Source organism: Scyliorhinus torazame, chromosome 8, assembly GCF_047496885.1.
Source record: "Scyliorhinus torazame isolate Kashiwa2021f chromosome 8, sScyTor2.1, whole genome shotgun sequence".
In the NCBI taxonomy this organism is placed as follows: Eukaryota; Metazoa; Chordata; class Chondrichthyes; order Carcharhiniformes; family Scyliorhinidae; genus Scyliorhinus; species Scyliorhinus torazame.
In genome coordinates this window covers 34,891,699-34,907,394 of record NC_092714.1, presented here as the reverse complement: position 1 = coordinate 34,907,394, position 15,696 = coordinate 34,891,699, and the positions used below count along the sequence as shown (strand labels likewise).

Sequence of the window (15,696 nt, the reverse complement as noted above, 5' to 3'; positions counted from 1 at the left end):
TATTATTATTTAAAAATTGATACCCCAGTCTCTTTCAGTGAGACTAAACCACATTCTCCTTGCTTTTGCACTCCACTTGGTTTTTGCAGCTTAAGATTGTGTTTTTGTTCAAAGTTCAATGCACTGTACATATACAGATGGACAGCAGCCATTTGACAAGATGGCTCATCACCACCTTCTCAAGGGCAATTAGGGATACCAACAAAAGCTGGCCTTGCCAGTGACACCCGAAGAATGAAAAAAATGTTAATATATTTTCCGAGCACCAAATATGAAGTCCAAATTATGCCTAACCACAATTGTGTAAGCCAAAAAGTACCAAAGATAAAAAATATTTACCTGAAGCAATAAAACATTTTGGGCTTAAAAATTATTTTACTCATCCAAATACCGTATGTTTCCTCTCCCAAAGGGCGATACTACAGACACTGGCGGCACGGTGGCACAATGGTTAGTGCTGCTGCCTCACAGCGCGAGGGGCCCTGGTTCGATTCCGACCTTGGGTGACTTTCTGTGTGGAGTTTGCACTTTCTCCCCATGTCTGTGTGGGTTTCCTCCAGATACTCTGGTTTCCTCCCACAGTCCAAAGATGTGCAGGTTAGGTGAATTGGCCATGTTAAATTGCCCCTTAGTTTCCAAAAGTAGATGTGGGGGGGGGGGGGGGGGGGGGGGGCTAGGTAGGGTGCTCTTTCAGAGGGTCAGGGCAGACTCAATGGGCCAAATGGCCTTCTGCACCCTAGAGTTTCTATGATTCTGTATGTAGCAAAAAGTACATAATTGTCATACCAGGTCATTCCTTCAATCGCAAGGCTGAAGATAGACCTGGAACCACATCCCAGTATGAGTCTCGACCTCCATACCAAAGCATATATTTCTATTAACCTTTTTCATGCTAGTTGAAAATTGCTGATAACTGGGCTTCAAGATTAAGAGTCAAGTGGTGGTAATGCAGGAATTTTATTTATTTTTTTCAGATTTATTAGCTGAGAATGGACGGTTACGCCAGACCCCCGATGTTGTTTCTGCTTTCAGTAAGATCATGAGTGCACATCGTGGGGAAGTTCTCTGCTCAGTCACTACTGCTCAGGTAAGGTGATTTCTTTACTGTAAAATTGTATTGGTAATGTATGTTTAAAAAGTAAGACCTGCACTGTAGGTGTACCTCCACCAGATTGCCTGCAGTGGTTCAAGAAGGCTACTCGCCACAATCTCCAGGGAAATTTGCTATGAGTAATAGATGCTGGTCTTGACAAGAAATGCTTATATCTCAATAAGAAAAAGGTTTCAAGTTCATTGAGCATTTTGCTCATTTATATTGATCGCTAGAGAATGATAATAGCAAACATTTTTTTATTGAGAAAGTGACGTAAAGGACCAAAAACCAAGTTGAAAAGAGAGGATGAGGTAAATTGGGAAAAAGTGATTGGATCACACAAAGCTTAATCGTTATATGCCTCAGGACTATTATTGAAGGGAAGAGAAAGGACAAAATAGTGAAAGATGCAGAACATTACAAAGGGAAGAAAGATTTCAAGGTGAAGCTTTTTCTGTACAGTAAGAAGTCCTGCAACACCAGGTGAAAATCCAACAGGTTTGTTTCAAATCACTAGCTTTCGGAGCGCTGCTCCTTCCTCAGGTGAATGAAGAGGTGGGTTCCAGAAACATACAAAAAGACAAAGTCAATTCTGCAAGATGATAATCTTCCTAACTCCCTATATTCTGTTTTTCCCAATGTGTATCATGGCTACTGGATGTTCACCCTCCCCCTCCAGAATATTTTGTAACTGCTCTTGAGGCATACTTAACCCTAATACCAGGGAGGCAACATGCCATCCTGGAGTCTCGTTTGTGGTCCACAGAAATACCTATCTATTTCCCTTACAATTGAATCCCTAGAATTATTGCATTCACACACGTTTTACTCTTCCCCTCTGTAGCAGAGCCAACCGTGGCACATTTGGCTGTTGCTACTTTTCCCCGAAAGGCCATCTCCAAACCCCCCCTCCCACAGTATCCAATGTGGTATATCTGTTTTGCAGGGGAATGGCCACAGGCAATTCCTGCACTGCCTGCCTAGCCCTCTTGCTCTGCCTGGTGGTCACCCATTCCTATCCTGCCTGTGGGACTCTCAGCCTGTGGTGTGACCATCTCTCTGTATGTACTAACCACAATACTCTCCACCTCGCGGATGCTCCACAATGTCTCCAGCCCCTGCTCCAGCTCTGAAGCCCAGGCTTACAGGAACTTCAGTTGGAGACACTTGGTGCACCCATGCTGGCCCTGGACACTGGAAATATTCCCACATAGAGCAGGAGGAGCACCCCACTACTCCTGCCGTGACTTACTCTTTCAAATAATATCAATTACTCAAGGGCCTTTCTTTCCTGCACCTTGTTACTCCTTACAAACTATAGACCACAAAATATAGACCATAAAAGTAGTAAACACTTAAATGACCATACTCACCCAGTCAGGTGCTTCCACTTTCCCCACATCATTTTTGAATCCTGACATCACCTCAAGAGGTCTAAACTCCAAGCTTTCACTCCACTCTCATCTCTCTCTTTCTCCCATTCTTTTATCCTCCCGGCTCCACTCTGTCTCACTCTTCCTCTTTTATTGTCCTGATTCTGCTCTCAGTCCTGATCTTTCTCGCACTCATTTATCCTACAGTCTCCACTCTTGAAAATATTCACACTTTTGGAAACACTATAATGGACTCGGATTATTTTGTGCTTCTTTAGAGATTTAATAGTTATTGACGGGGAAAACAGTATTTGGAACGAAGAAGAAAAAACTAAACACTTGGAGGTGTTTAGCAATAGAGATAATTTTCGATAAGCAGTAGTGAGGCCAAAAATCCTGATGGGTTGAAGGAGAATTGAGGATAGTGGCATGAAAGCTCAGCACAAGGGCAGCACAGTGGTGCAATGGTTAGCACTCTGCCTCACGGCACCGAGGTCCCAGGTTCGATCCCGGCTTTGGATCACTGTCCGTGTGGAGTTTGCACATTCTCCCCATGTTTGTGTGGGTTTCGCCCCCACAACCCAAAGATGTGCAGGGTAGCTGGATTGGCCACTCTACATTGCCCCTTAAGTGGAAAACATGAATTGGGTACACTAAATTTATTAAGAAAATTAAAGCTCAGCACTGCTGGCTAATATTTGAACGGTGCGAAGAACAAAATTTAATGCTCCAACCAAGTTGTTTGGACTAGGAGTACTTGAGCCGAAGGAAATTAACAAAGACAAAATGGACCCGTTACCAAGAGAAAATTGGGCGGAAGAGATAATTGATGTAAAGGCTTGGAAAAACTTGAGAGTTAGCAGGAAAAGGTGGAGTTTGAACACAAGTGGAGCAATTTGAGTGAAAAACAGAACATTTCATTTACTGGGATGCTATGTAGATCAGTAATATCTAGTGTAGCAGCTTTAAAGCTATTTCTCTTGAGCACAGTTAACTGACGGAAGAAGCAGTTATTAACCAATAAAAACAATGGAACATTAGAGGAAATTAAATTAGCTCTTGGGAGCCAAGCACATGCCACAACTGTTTGCTGTATGGTACCAGAGAAATTATTGAGCCCGATAGTGAAGCTAGTTGAGTTGCGTACATAACCATATAAGGAACTGCAAATTGAACAAATGGCTGCTTGAAAATCTAAACTAAACGTTTTCTTTCTTTATTTGGCAGACCCTGGATGAAGGAAATCTTTCAGAGTTAAAAACTGCTCTAAGTGGTTTTCTAAAAAAAGGTGAAACCCTGAAACTGGAGACCAAGGTAAGGTGAAGCACATACAATTGACCAGAATTGGCTTTGGCTCTTTTTGCTACAAAGCAGAAAGCCGAAGGATGACCTAATAAAATATTTAAATATTTTGAAAGAGTTTGATATTAAAGATGCAGAGAAAATATTTCTACTTCTGTGGAGCCCAAAATTTGGGCTATAAATATAAGATGGTCACTGATAAGTCCAGTACAGAACTCAGAAAAATCTTTACCCAGAGAGTGATTAGTGACACTGATAAAGATTATTATTATTAGAATGTGGTACTCACTACGATGAGGAGCAATTGATTAGCATAGCTACTTTTAAGGATAAGCTGGATCAGCACACGAAGAGAAAAAGTATAGGGTTGGTACTGATGGGATTACATGAAGAAAGGTGGACCGAGGTTCATATAGGTTGGTACAGCACAGAAAGAAGCCATCATGCCATCAGATCTGTGCTGGCTCTTTCAAAGAATGCTCCAGTTGGTCCTGCTGTTTCTGTAATTGTTTTCTCCTTCAATTATTTATACAATTCCCTTTTGAAGCAAAAGCGCAAGCTTGAATCAGATGGGCCAAATGCCCTGTTCTGCAGCATTCTGTGGAATAACTTTCAGCTTTGACACTAATTCCTGCCATTTTTATATTATAATATGTTAATATATATTTATGTAGACTGGCAGTTTAAAAAAAATGTTTGTTGAAGCAGTCAACGCCTTGTTGCAGTACAGGAAGATGTCAAACTTCAATATCCTATTGCCACTATTGAGAGACGGTGTAATTACAGCAAGACCAGTTTTCTTAAGTCGGTTCTATTATAAATGTGGACACATTTTAATGGGAACATTTAACACAGAAGCTTGGCAAAGAGCAGACATACACAGGAAAACTTTGAAGTTTTTTTATAATAAAATAAATATAGTAGCATGGACACAATTTTATCATTTCATTTGAGTGGGGGGAAAAGCAAATTGTGATTGAATCCTAGTATCTACTGATTACTTTACACTCTGGACCCCTACCACCAGATTACTCATGCCAGTTCGGATACTATTTAATTTCTAAAATTGTTGTTTTCAATTTTTCAGTCTTTCTAAATTTTCATTATTATAATCCTCTTTTCCCAGAAGAAGAGGCACAAGAAATAATGAGCAAGGAAAACAAAAATAATGTGACAAATAAAGTGGAAACAAAAAGGAGAAAATCTCCAAAACTGTAAACATTCACGCGGCATTTGTACCTTTTTTCTGACAGCCATTTTTACCTTGCACTCCCTGAGGAGTTTATTCCTTGCTAAGGTACATTTCTACATGTGCTAGCCTGACTCAAAATTTGATGGCTTTGTTACCTGGGTTTATTGGTCATTCTGCTTATATTTCCATGTAAACCACAAATAATGTCCTCGAGCATCGCAGGCTGTTCAACCATAAGAACATAACAGCAAAGCCTAGTTATGCTCCTGCTGCTCATTTGCAGTTCTCACAAACCCGCTTCCAGTAGAACTTACCAGAAAGCAATCAGAAGCTCTGTTGGTTTTCCGACTGCACCTCCACCACATTGCCCTCCGCACTCCCACTTTAAACAAATCAAGTGCTAGAGTAGCCAGTTATATAATTCCTGCCACTTGTCCAGATGAGATCTGCTAACTTGACATAGATTGGAAATCGTCTTTCTAGGTTGTCTGGCTCACTTCTTCGCTGTTTGAAATTAGTGAGTTATCAAGATAATCAGATGAATACTTCTCGCATTTCATATTAGATATCATCAGACACTGTAACTTTGAAACTACAGGAAAGCACACTTCTAATTCATAAGAAAATAACAAACTTTTTTTTAAATTCTAGACTGATGCTTCAATCCTGGGTGGAATGATTGTCAGTGTTGGTGATAAGTACGCTGATATGTCCACGAAAACCAAGATTCAAAAACTCAGCAAACTAATAAATGAAGCCATATAACTGAATCACCCGAATCCGAGCAATTTATTGTTGGACGTTATTATAAATCTGCTCCACTCTGTCTGTGTGATTAGTGTTCTAAAGATTTAATAAAACTATCTTTGAAACTATCTTTGCTACAACTGTTTATACACATATTAGAAACCTTTATTTTGCAGTAAGTAATGACATTTAGAGTAGTTATAAAGCCCTGCTAGAAACTCCAGGTTCTAGTTTCACTCCAGGCCTTGATAATATGGTCAAACAAGTTGAGTATCAGCCTGCAAATCCTTCCAATATGCCTATGGCAGGTAGTATAAGTGGGTGTCTCCTGGTCAGCTGCAACCTGTAGAAGGCCAACGGAATACTTTGTCAAGGATAACCATGGCCCTCTTAGAGAATGGTACCTGAAGAGAGAGCGAATTACATTTTAGTTGATTCTGTGATCTGAGCAGAATGGGACAGAAATTGCTAGCATGACACATTTTACAGCAAGCACCATGGATTGGATTTTTTTTTTCACCTTGCCCTTCAGATCATACTGATCATAAAGTACTCTAAATGCAAATTGATAACGACAGAGTTATGTCACATTGGGGACCTCAAAGAACAAAGAAAAGTACAGCATAGGAACAGGCTCTTAGGCCCTCCAAGCCTGTGCCGACCAAGCTGCCCGTCTAAACTAAAATCTTCTACACTTCCAGGGTCCATATCCCTCTATTCCCATCCTATTCATGTATTTGTCAAGATGCCCCTTAAACATCACTATCGTCCCTGCTTCCACCACCTCCTCCGGCAGCGAGTTCCAGGCATCCACTACCCTCTATATAAAAAATGAAAAAAACCTGCCTCGTACATCTCTAAACCTTGCCCCTCGCACCTTAAACCTATGCCCCCTAGTAATTGACCCCTCTACTCTGGGGGAAAAAGTATCTGACTATCCACCCTGTCGATGCCCCTCATAATTTTGTAGACCTCTATCAGGTCGCCCCTCAACCTCAGTGAGAACAAACCGAGTTTATTCAACTTCTCCTCATAGCTAATGCCCTCCATACCAGGCAACATCCTGGTAAATCTCTTCTGCTCCCTCTCCAAAGCTTCCGCATCCTTCTGGTAGTGTGGCGACCAGAATTGAACACTACTCCAAGTGTGGCCTAACTAAGGTTCTATACAGCTGCAATATGACTTGCCAATTTTTATACTCCATGCCCCGGCCAATGAAGGCAAGCATGCTGTATGCCTTCTTGACTACCTTCTCCACCTGTGTTATCCACTTCAGTGACCTGTGGACCTGTACACCTAGATCTCTCTGACTGTCAATACTCTGGAGGGTTCTACCATTCACTTTATATTCCCTACCTGCATTAGACCTTCCAAAATGCATTATCTCACATTTGTCCGGATTAAACTCCATCTGCCATTTCTCCGCCCAAGTCTCCAAACAATCTAAATCATGCTGTATACTCTGACAGTCCTCATCGCTATCCGCAATTCCACCAACCTTTGTGTCATCCGCAAACTTACTAATCAGACCAGTTACATTTTCCTCCAAATCATTTATATATACTACGAACAGCAAAGGTCCCAGCACTGATCCCTGCGGAACAACACTTGAAATTATCAAGCTAAAAAAAATTACATTTGACTTCCGGTTGCGGCGATGACCAGCTGAGTCGCACGTTTCGGCACCTCCCGTTTTAACGGACTTTTGGGCTCTTATCGGGAGCCCCAACGGAAATTTTTCACGCCCAAACTCAGTGTGAGGCGATAAAGGAAGGAGTCCCCCCGGGTGTGGATGGAAAGAAGCGATAGTAGTGGCCAGATTGCGGAGGATCCTCTGGAGCAGCGGCAGAGAAGAGAAGGGAGTAGCAAGATGGCATCTGAGGGAGCCCAGATGGTATGGGGCCCGGAACAGCAGGAGTTCCTCCGGCGATGTGTGGAGGAGCTCAAGAAGGAGGTGCTGGCGCCGATGTTGCTGGCGATTGAGGGATTGAAGGAGACGCAAAAGACCCAGGAGATGGAGCTCCGTGGAGTGAAGGCAAAGGCAGATGAGATACAGGGCTTGGTGGTGAAGACGGAGACGCACGAGGCACTACATAAGAGGCGCATAGAAAGGCTGGAAGCCCTGGAAAATAGCTCGAGGAGGAAGAATTTAAGGATTTTGGGTCTTCCCGAAGGGTCAGAGGGAGCGGATGTTGGGGCGTATGTGAGTACGATGCTCCATACTTTAATGGGAGCTGAGGCCCCGACGGGCCCCCTAGAAGTGGAGGGAGCATACCGGGTCCTCGTGAGAAGACCGAAGGCAGGGGAAATACCGCGAGCAGTAGTGGTGAGGTTCCACCGCTACAAAGACAGAGAGATGGTCCTGAGATGGGCTAAGAAGACACGGAGTAGCAGGTGGGAGAACGCGGTGATCCGCGTGTATCAAGATTGGAGTGCGGAGGTGGCGAGAAGGAGGGCGAGTTTCAATCGGGCCAAGGCGGTGCTCCACAAGAAAAAAGTGAAATTTGGAATGTTGCAGCCGGCAAGACTGTGGGTTACACACCAGGGCAAACACCACTACTTCGAGACGGCGGAGGAGGCGTGGGCATTTATTCAAGAAGAGAAGTTGGACTAGATTTGAGGAATGGATGTTTGGAAAGAAGTAGCGAGGTGGTGGCAAGGAATTATAAAGGGGGGAGAGGGGGAGGGCTTATCTGTAAAAATGTTGGACGGGAAAATGTTTTCTCCCCCACCCCCAGAGGGGGGGGACACGAAGAAATATGGGCGCCGGTGGGGAAGGGGAGAGGGAACTGCGCCATTAGGGGCGGGGCCGAGAGGGAAGCGCGGGCTTTTCTCCCGCACTACGGAAATTGTGGCGGGAAAAGTGGGCGCAGGAAGGAAGGGGGCCCCACACGCAGGGAGGCCAAGGGTAAACGGGGGAAGCCGAGGTCAGCCAGAGTTTGCTGACTCCCGGAAGCAATATGGGGGAGCAATCAAGCTAGAAGGGAATCTAGTCGGGGGGATTAACTGGGTTGCTGCTGCTGAGGGTAAGGGGGAGCTGATATGGGATGGGATGGTCGGGATGGGAGGGCGCCGTCTGGGGGACAAACGGGTGCGTGGGACCCGGGTGAGGAGCTGGTTTAAAAAAGGGGATGGCTAGTCGACGATGGGGGGGGGGGGGGTAGGGGTAAAGGGCCCCCCAACCCGGTTGATCACGTGGAACGTGAGAGGGTTGAACGGGCCGATTAAGAGGGCAAGGGTATTTGCGCACCTAAAGAGGCTGAAGGCGGATGTGGTTATACTTCGAGACGCACCTGAAAGTGGCGGATCAGGCCAGATTAAGGAAAGGATGGGTGGGACAGGTTTTCCACTCAGGATTAGATGCGAAAAATAGAGGGGTGGCAATACTGGTGGGGAAACGGGTACTGTTTGAGGCTAAGACCATAGTGGCGGACAGTGGGGGCAGGTACGTGATGGTGAGTGGCAGATTGCAAGGTGAGGCGGTGGTGCTGGTGAACGTATATGCCCCGAACTGGGATGACACGGGTTTTATGAAGCGTATGTTGGGGCGAATCCCGGACCTAGAGATGGGAAATTTGGTATTGGGGGGGGACTTCAACACGGTGCTGAACCCAGGGCTGGACCGGTCCAGATCTAGGACCGGGAGGAGGCCGGCAGCGGCCAAGGTGCTTAAGAGGTTTATGGAGCAGATGGGAGGAGTAGATCCCTGGAGATTTGCTAGACCGAGGAGTAAGGAGTTTTCCTTCTTCTCCCACGTCCATAAAGTATACTCCCGGATAGACTTTTTTGTCCTGGGAAGGGCACTGATCCCGAAAGTGGCAGGAACGGAATGTTCGGCTATAGCCGTCTCAGATCATGCCTCACACTGGGTGGATCTGGATCTAGGAGAGGAGAAGGAGCAGCGCCCACTTTGGAGATTAGACATGGGACTGTTGGCAGATGAGGGGGTATGTGGAAGGGTGAGGGGATGTATTGAAAGGTACTGAGAGGTCAACGATGATGGAGAGGTCCAGGTGGGAGTAGTATGGGAGGCGCTGAAAGCGGTGGTTAGGGCAGAGCTGATTTCCATAAGAGCCCACAAGGGGAAAGAAGAGGGTAAAGAAAGGGAGAGACGGATCGGGGAGATTCTGAGGGTGGATAGGCAATATGCGGAGGCCCCGGATGAAGGGTTATACAGGAAAAGACGGAGACTACAGACGGAGTTTGACCTGCTGACCACGGGTAAGGCGGAGACGCAGTGGAGGAAGGCACAGGGAATACAATACGAGTATGGGGAAAAGGCGAGCCGACTGCTGGCCCAACAACTTAGGAAGAGGGAGGCGGCGAGAGAGATCGGAGGAATTAGGGACGGGGAGGGAAGGATGGAACAGAGGGCAGAGAGGGTGAACGGGGTGTTTAAGTCATTCTATGAGAGGCTGTATAAGTCCCAACCCCCGGAGGGGAAAGAGGGAATGATGCACTTCTTGAACCAGTTGGAGTTCCCGAGGGTTGAGGAGCAGGAGGTGACAGGTCTGGGAGCGCAGATTGAGGTGGAGGAGGTGGTAAAAGGAATCGGGAACATGCAGGCAGAAAAGGCCCCAGGACCAGATGGGTTCCCGGTGGAATTTTACAGGAAATATGTGGACCTACTAGCCCCACTCCTGGCGAGAACCTTCAATGAGGCTAAGGAAAGGGGGACACTACCCCCGACGATGTCGGAGGCGACGATATCGTTGATCCTGAAACGAGACAAAGACCCGCTGCAGTGCGGGTCATACAGGCCCATCTCCCTCCTAAATGTAGACGCCAAGTTACTGGCCAAGGTGATGGTGACTAGGATAGAGGACTGTGTCCCAGGGGTGGTACATGACGACCAGACAGGGTTTGTTAAAGGGAGGCAATTGAATGCCAACATACGAAGGTTGCTGGGGGTGATGATGATGCCCCCACCGGAGGGGGAGGCTGAGATAGTGGTGGCGATGGATGCAGAGAAGGCATTCGATAGAGTGGAGTGGGACTACCTGTGGGAGGTACTGAAGAGATTTGGATTTGGAGAGGGGTTCATCAGATGGATTCAGCTCCTGTACGGAGCCCCGGTGGCAAGCGTGGTTACAAACAAGCAACGATCCGACTATTTCCGATTATATAGGGGCACAAGACAGGGATGTCCCTTGTCCCCATTACTGTTCGCGTTGGCAATCGAGCCATTGGCCATAGTGCTGAGGGGCTCTAGGAAGTGGAGAGGGGTGCTTAGAGGAGGAGAGGAACATCGGGTGTCATTATATGCGGATGATCTGCTGCTATATGTGGCGGACCCAGTGGAGGGGATGCCTGAGATAATGCAGACACTCAGGGAGTTTGGAGAGTTCTCGGGATACAAATTGAACATGGGAAAGAGTGAACTATTTGTGCTGCACCCCGGGGAACAGGGCAGGGGAATAGACGATCTGCCGCTGAGGAGAGTAGCAAGGGACTTTCGATATCTAGGGATCCAGGTGGCTAGGAACTGGGGAACCTTGCATAAACTTAACTTGACACGACAGGTAGAGCAGATGGAGGAGGACTTTAAAAGATGGGACATAGAACATAGAACATAGAACTATACAGCGCAGTACAGGCCCTTCGGCCCACCATGTTGCACCAAAACAAAAGCCATCTGACCTACACTATGCCATTATCATCCATATGTTTATCCAATAAACTTTTAAATGCCCTCAATGTTGGTGAGTTCACTACTGTAGCAGGTAGGGCATTCCACGGCCTCACTACTCTTTGCGTAAAGAACCTACCTCTGACCTCTGTCCTATATCTATTACCCCTCAGTTTAAAGCTATGTCCCCTCTTGCCAGCCATTTCCATCCGCGGGAGAAGGCTCTCACTGTCCACCCTATCTAACCCCCTGACCATTTTGTATGCCTCTATTAAGTCTCCTCTTAACCTTCTTCTCTCCAACGAAAACAACCTCAAGTCCATCAGCCTTTCCTCATAAGATTTTCCCTCCATACCAGGCAACATCCTGGTAAATCTCCTCTGCACCCTCTCCAAAGCCTCCACGTCCTTCCTATAATGCGGTGACCAGAACTGTACGCAATACTCCAAATGCGGCCGAACCAGAGTTCTGTACAGCTGCAACATGACCTCCCGACTCCGGAACTCAATCCCTCTACCAATAAAGGCCAACACTCCATAGGCCTTCTTCACAACCCTATCAACCTGGGTGGCAACTTTCAGGGATCTATGTACATGGACACCTGGATCCCTCTGCTCATCCACACTTTCAAGAACTTTACCATTAGCCAAATATTCCGCATTCCTGTTATTCCTTCCAAAGTGAATCACCTCACACTTCTCTACATTAAACTCCATTTGCCACCTCTCAGCCCAGCTCTGCAGCTTACCTATATCCCTCTGTAACCTGCTACATCCTTCCACACTATCGACAACACCACCGACTTTAGTATCGTCTGCAAATTTACTCACCCACCCTTCTGCGCCTTCCTCTAGGTCATTGATAAAAATGACAAACGGCAACGGCCCCAGAACAGATCCTTGTGGTACTCCACTTGTGACTGTACTCCATTCTGAACATTTCCCATCAACCACCACCCTGTCTTCTTTCAGCTAGCCAATTTCTGATCCACATCTCTAAATCACCCTCAATCCCCAGCCTACGTATTTTCTGCAATAGCCTACCGTGGGGAACCTTATCAAATGCTTTGCTGAAATCCATATACACCACATCAACTGCTCTACCCTCATCTACCTGTTCAGTCACCTTCTCAAAGAACTCAATAAGGTTTGTGAGGCATGACCTACCCTTCACAAAGCCATGCTGACTATCCCTGATCATATTATTCCTATCTAGATGATTATAAATCTTGTCTCTTATAATCCCCTCCAAGACTTTACCCACTACAGACGTGAGGCTCACAGGTCTTTAGTTGCCGGGGTTGTCTCTGCTCCCCTTTTTGAACAAAGGGACCACATTTGCTGTCATTGGCGGGTAGGGTACAGGCGGTCAAAATGGTGGTCCTCCCGAGGTTTCTTTTCGTGTTTCAGTGCCTCCCCATACTGATTACAAAGGCCTTCTTCAAGAAAGTGGACAGGAGTATTATGAGCTTTGTGTGGGCAGGAAAGACCCCAAGGGTAAAGAGGGGGTTCCTGCAGCGTAGGAGGGACAGAAGGGGACTGGCACTGCCGAGCCTGAGTGATTACTATTGGGCCGCCACGTGTCTATGATATGTAAGTGGATGAGGGAAGAAGAAGGAGCGGCGTGGGAAAGGTTGGAGATGGCGTCCTGTAGGGGAACAAGTTTAAAAGCACTGGCGACGGCGCCGTTACCGTTTTCCCCGAAAAAATACACCACAAACCCAGTGGTGGTGGCGACTTTGAAGATTTGGGGGCAGTGGAGACGACATAGGGGGGTGACGGGTGCCTCGGTGTGGTCCCCAATAAGGAACAACCACAGGTTCGTCCCAGGAAGGATAGATGGGGATTCCAATCTTGGCAACGAGCAGGAATTGTGAAATTGAAGGACTTGTTCTTGGATGGGACGTTCGCGAGTCTGGGAGCACTGGTAGAAAAATACGAGTTGCCACCTGGGAATGCCTTTTGATATATGCAAGTGAGGGCATTTGCAAGGCAACAGGTGAGGGAATTTCCACAGCTCCCAGCGCAGGGGATCCAGGACAGAGTGATCTCGGGGGCATGGGTCGGTGATGGTAAAGTGTCCGATATATACAGGGAAATGAGAGACGAGGGGGAGACGATGGTAGAGGAGCTAAAGGGTAAATGGGAGGAGGAGCTGTGATTGAGGAGGGGCTGTGGGCAGATGCCCTAAGTAGGGTAAATTCCTCGTCCTTGTGTGCCAGGCTCAGCCTGATCCAATTCAAGGTTCTACACAGGGCGCATATGATGGGAGCAAGGCTGAGTAGATTTTTTGGAGTGGAGGATAGGTGCGGGAGGTGCGCGGGAAGCCCGGCGAACCACACCCACATGTTTTGGTCATGTCCGGTATTGCATGGGTTCTGGGTGGGTGTGGCAAGAGTGATCTCAAAGGTGGTGGGGGTCCGGGTCGAACTAAGCTGGGGGTTGGCTATATTTGGGGTTGCAGAAGAGCTGGGAGTGCAGGAGGCGACAGAGGCTGATGTTTTGCCCTTTGCGTCCCTAGTAGCCCGGCGAAGGATTCTACTTATGTGGAAAGAAGCTAAGCCCCCGGGTGTGGAGGCCTGGATAAACGACATGGCAGGGTTTATAAAATTGGAGCGAATAAAGTACGCACTAAGAGGTTCGGCTCAGGGGTTGACCAGGCGGTGGCAACCGTTCCTTGACTATCTCGCAGAGCGATAAGGGAAAACAGGAAAGACAGCAGCAGCAACCCAGGGGGGAGGGGAGGGGAGGGTACATGTGGGTCCTTGGGGTTTTTTTTTGTTCTTTTCCATGCTAGTTGTTTATAATTATTTATTTTTTCAATGTTACTATTTCTTTTTCTGTACTTGTTAGTTAATATATTGTTTAAATAACGGTCAATGTACATTTTGTTACAAAGTTGTAAAAATGGAAAATTCTTTTTGATCGAAAAACTTTAATAAAATATATTTCAAAAAAAAAAAATTACATTTAGGTGTGGAGAAGGAAACTGAATTACAGAGAAGGAAATGGGGTGAATTAGATAAATGAGTGGGGAAAGAATCGAATGAGAGAGGAAAAAACACCAAAAGGAGACAAAAAGTTAAAATCCTCCAGATACAACTTATTATCTGTAGAAGTGGAACTCCAAGGTTTAAATTATTCACTTTCTGGATCTCATGTCAGTCCATAAATCGTTGTTATTAATGGGGTCCTTGTGACTTGAAGTATTAGCTCTAGTTCTGTTGTGAGCTTCATTTAAATTTATGTTGCAAATCCAGTAATTTCTCAAAGCTCTTAGAAAGTTGACTGATCTGTTTCTTGTGAGGTAGCAGTGCTGTGTTGTAAATTGAACAACATGTGATTCGCACCTCTCAGCATTGCTGGGTTTCTAAATTTAGAGTACCCAATTATTTTTTCCATTTAAGGGGCAATTTAGTGTGGCCAATCCACCTACCCTGCACATCTTCGGGTTGTGGGGGTGAAACCCACGCAGACACAGGAAGAATGTGCAAACTCCACACGACAGTGACCCGGGGTTGGGATTGAACCCGGGTCCTCGGCGCCGTGAGGTAGCAGTGTGCACCACCGTGCCGCCCGAGCTGGCTTTTTATGTAATAATAATGATGCGAGTCCCTGAATTTGGCATTTTCCCAGCAATATTTGGGCCACTTACCAGAGCGTGCACACATTTTGAAATCGAATGATCAGAGCCAAAGCACATGTTGCTGTTAAGGTAAACAAGCCTAGACGTAGGCATTGGCCTTGGTACATCTGAACAAGGGGGATGGAAATCAGCCAAGGAACATATTCACATGTGGACGCTTGAGGGCAGCAATGCACTCAGCTGCAATGTCTTCTGCTGTCTTAGCGTCTCGTCTCCTTCACTGTCAAGGACACATGCAGAATGACAACCATGGTAAAGCATAAAAAGGCTGCCAGGAATTCCAGAACCAAACTTCAGTAAGAATCGACAGAGGAGAGGGAATCAGGTTTTTTTTAAAAAAACAATTATTGTTGATATGTATTTTCCACACGACCTGTCTCCTATGTGAAGAGACTGACAGTTAAAGATTCAATTTGAAAATTAGAAATTACCTCTTCAGTTTTTTGTTGGTAAAATATAACAGAATTTGTTTCAGGTGATCCTGATCTGTTGCAGCAAGGATACTTCACGCGTAGTATGTTGGAGCAATTCTGCTAAGTTTTAAGCCGATCTTGTGTTCATTGTGCTCTACAATTAATACATTTTTGTAATTATTAACTGATATTTAACATGTGAAACAACTTCTGCACAGTCCCCTCAATGTAAAGTTGGCTCTGGAGACATGGGGCAGGATTAGTCATTGCCTGACGCCGATGTCGGAATCAGCGATTGGGCG

The 15,696-nt window shown here is 46.1% G+C and overlaps 1 protein-coding gene across 1 annotated transcript in view; it reads left to right on the top strand.

Moving 5' to 3' along the window:
* Positions 1-5,835, top strand: part of atp5po (ATP synthase peripheral stalk subunit OSCP) — a 52,086-nt gene extending 46,251 nt beyond the window's left edge. Inside the window, exons 4-6 of the mRNA XM_072515436.1 lie at positions 926-1,087; positions 3,694-3,780; positions 5,612-5,835. Coding sequence (XP_072371537.1) covers positions 926-1,087; positions 3,694-3,780; positions 5,612-5,725 — 363 coding nt within the window. The 3' untranslated portion in view covers positions 5,726-5,835. The remainder of the gene's footprint in view (positions 1-925; positions 1,088-3,693; positions 3,781-5,611) is intronic.
* Positions 5,836-15,696: the final 9,861 nt, after the last annotated feature.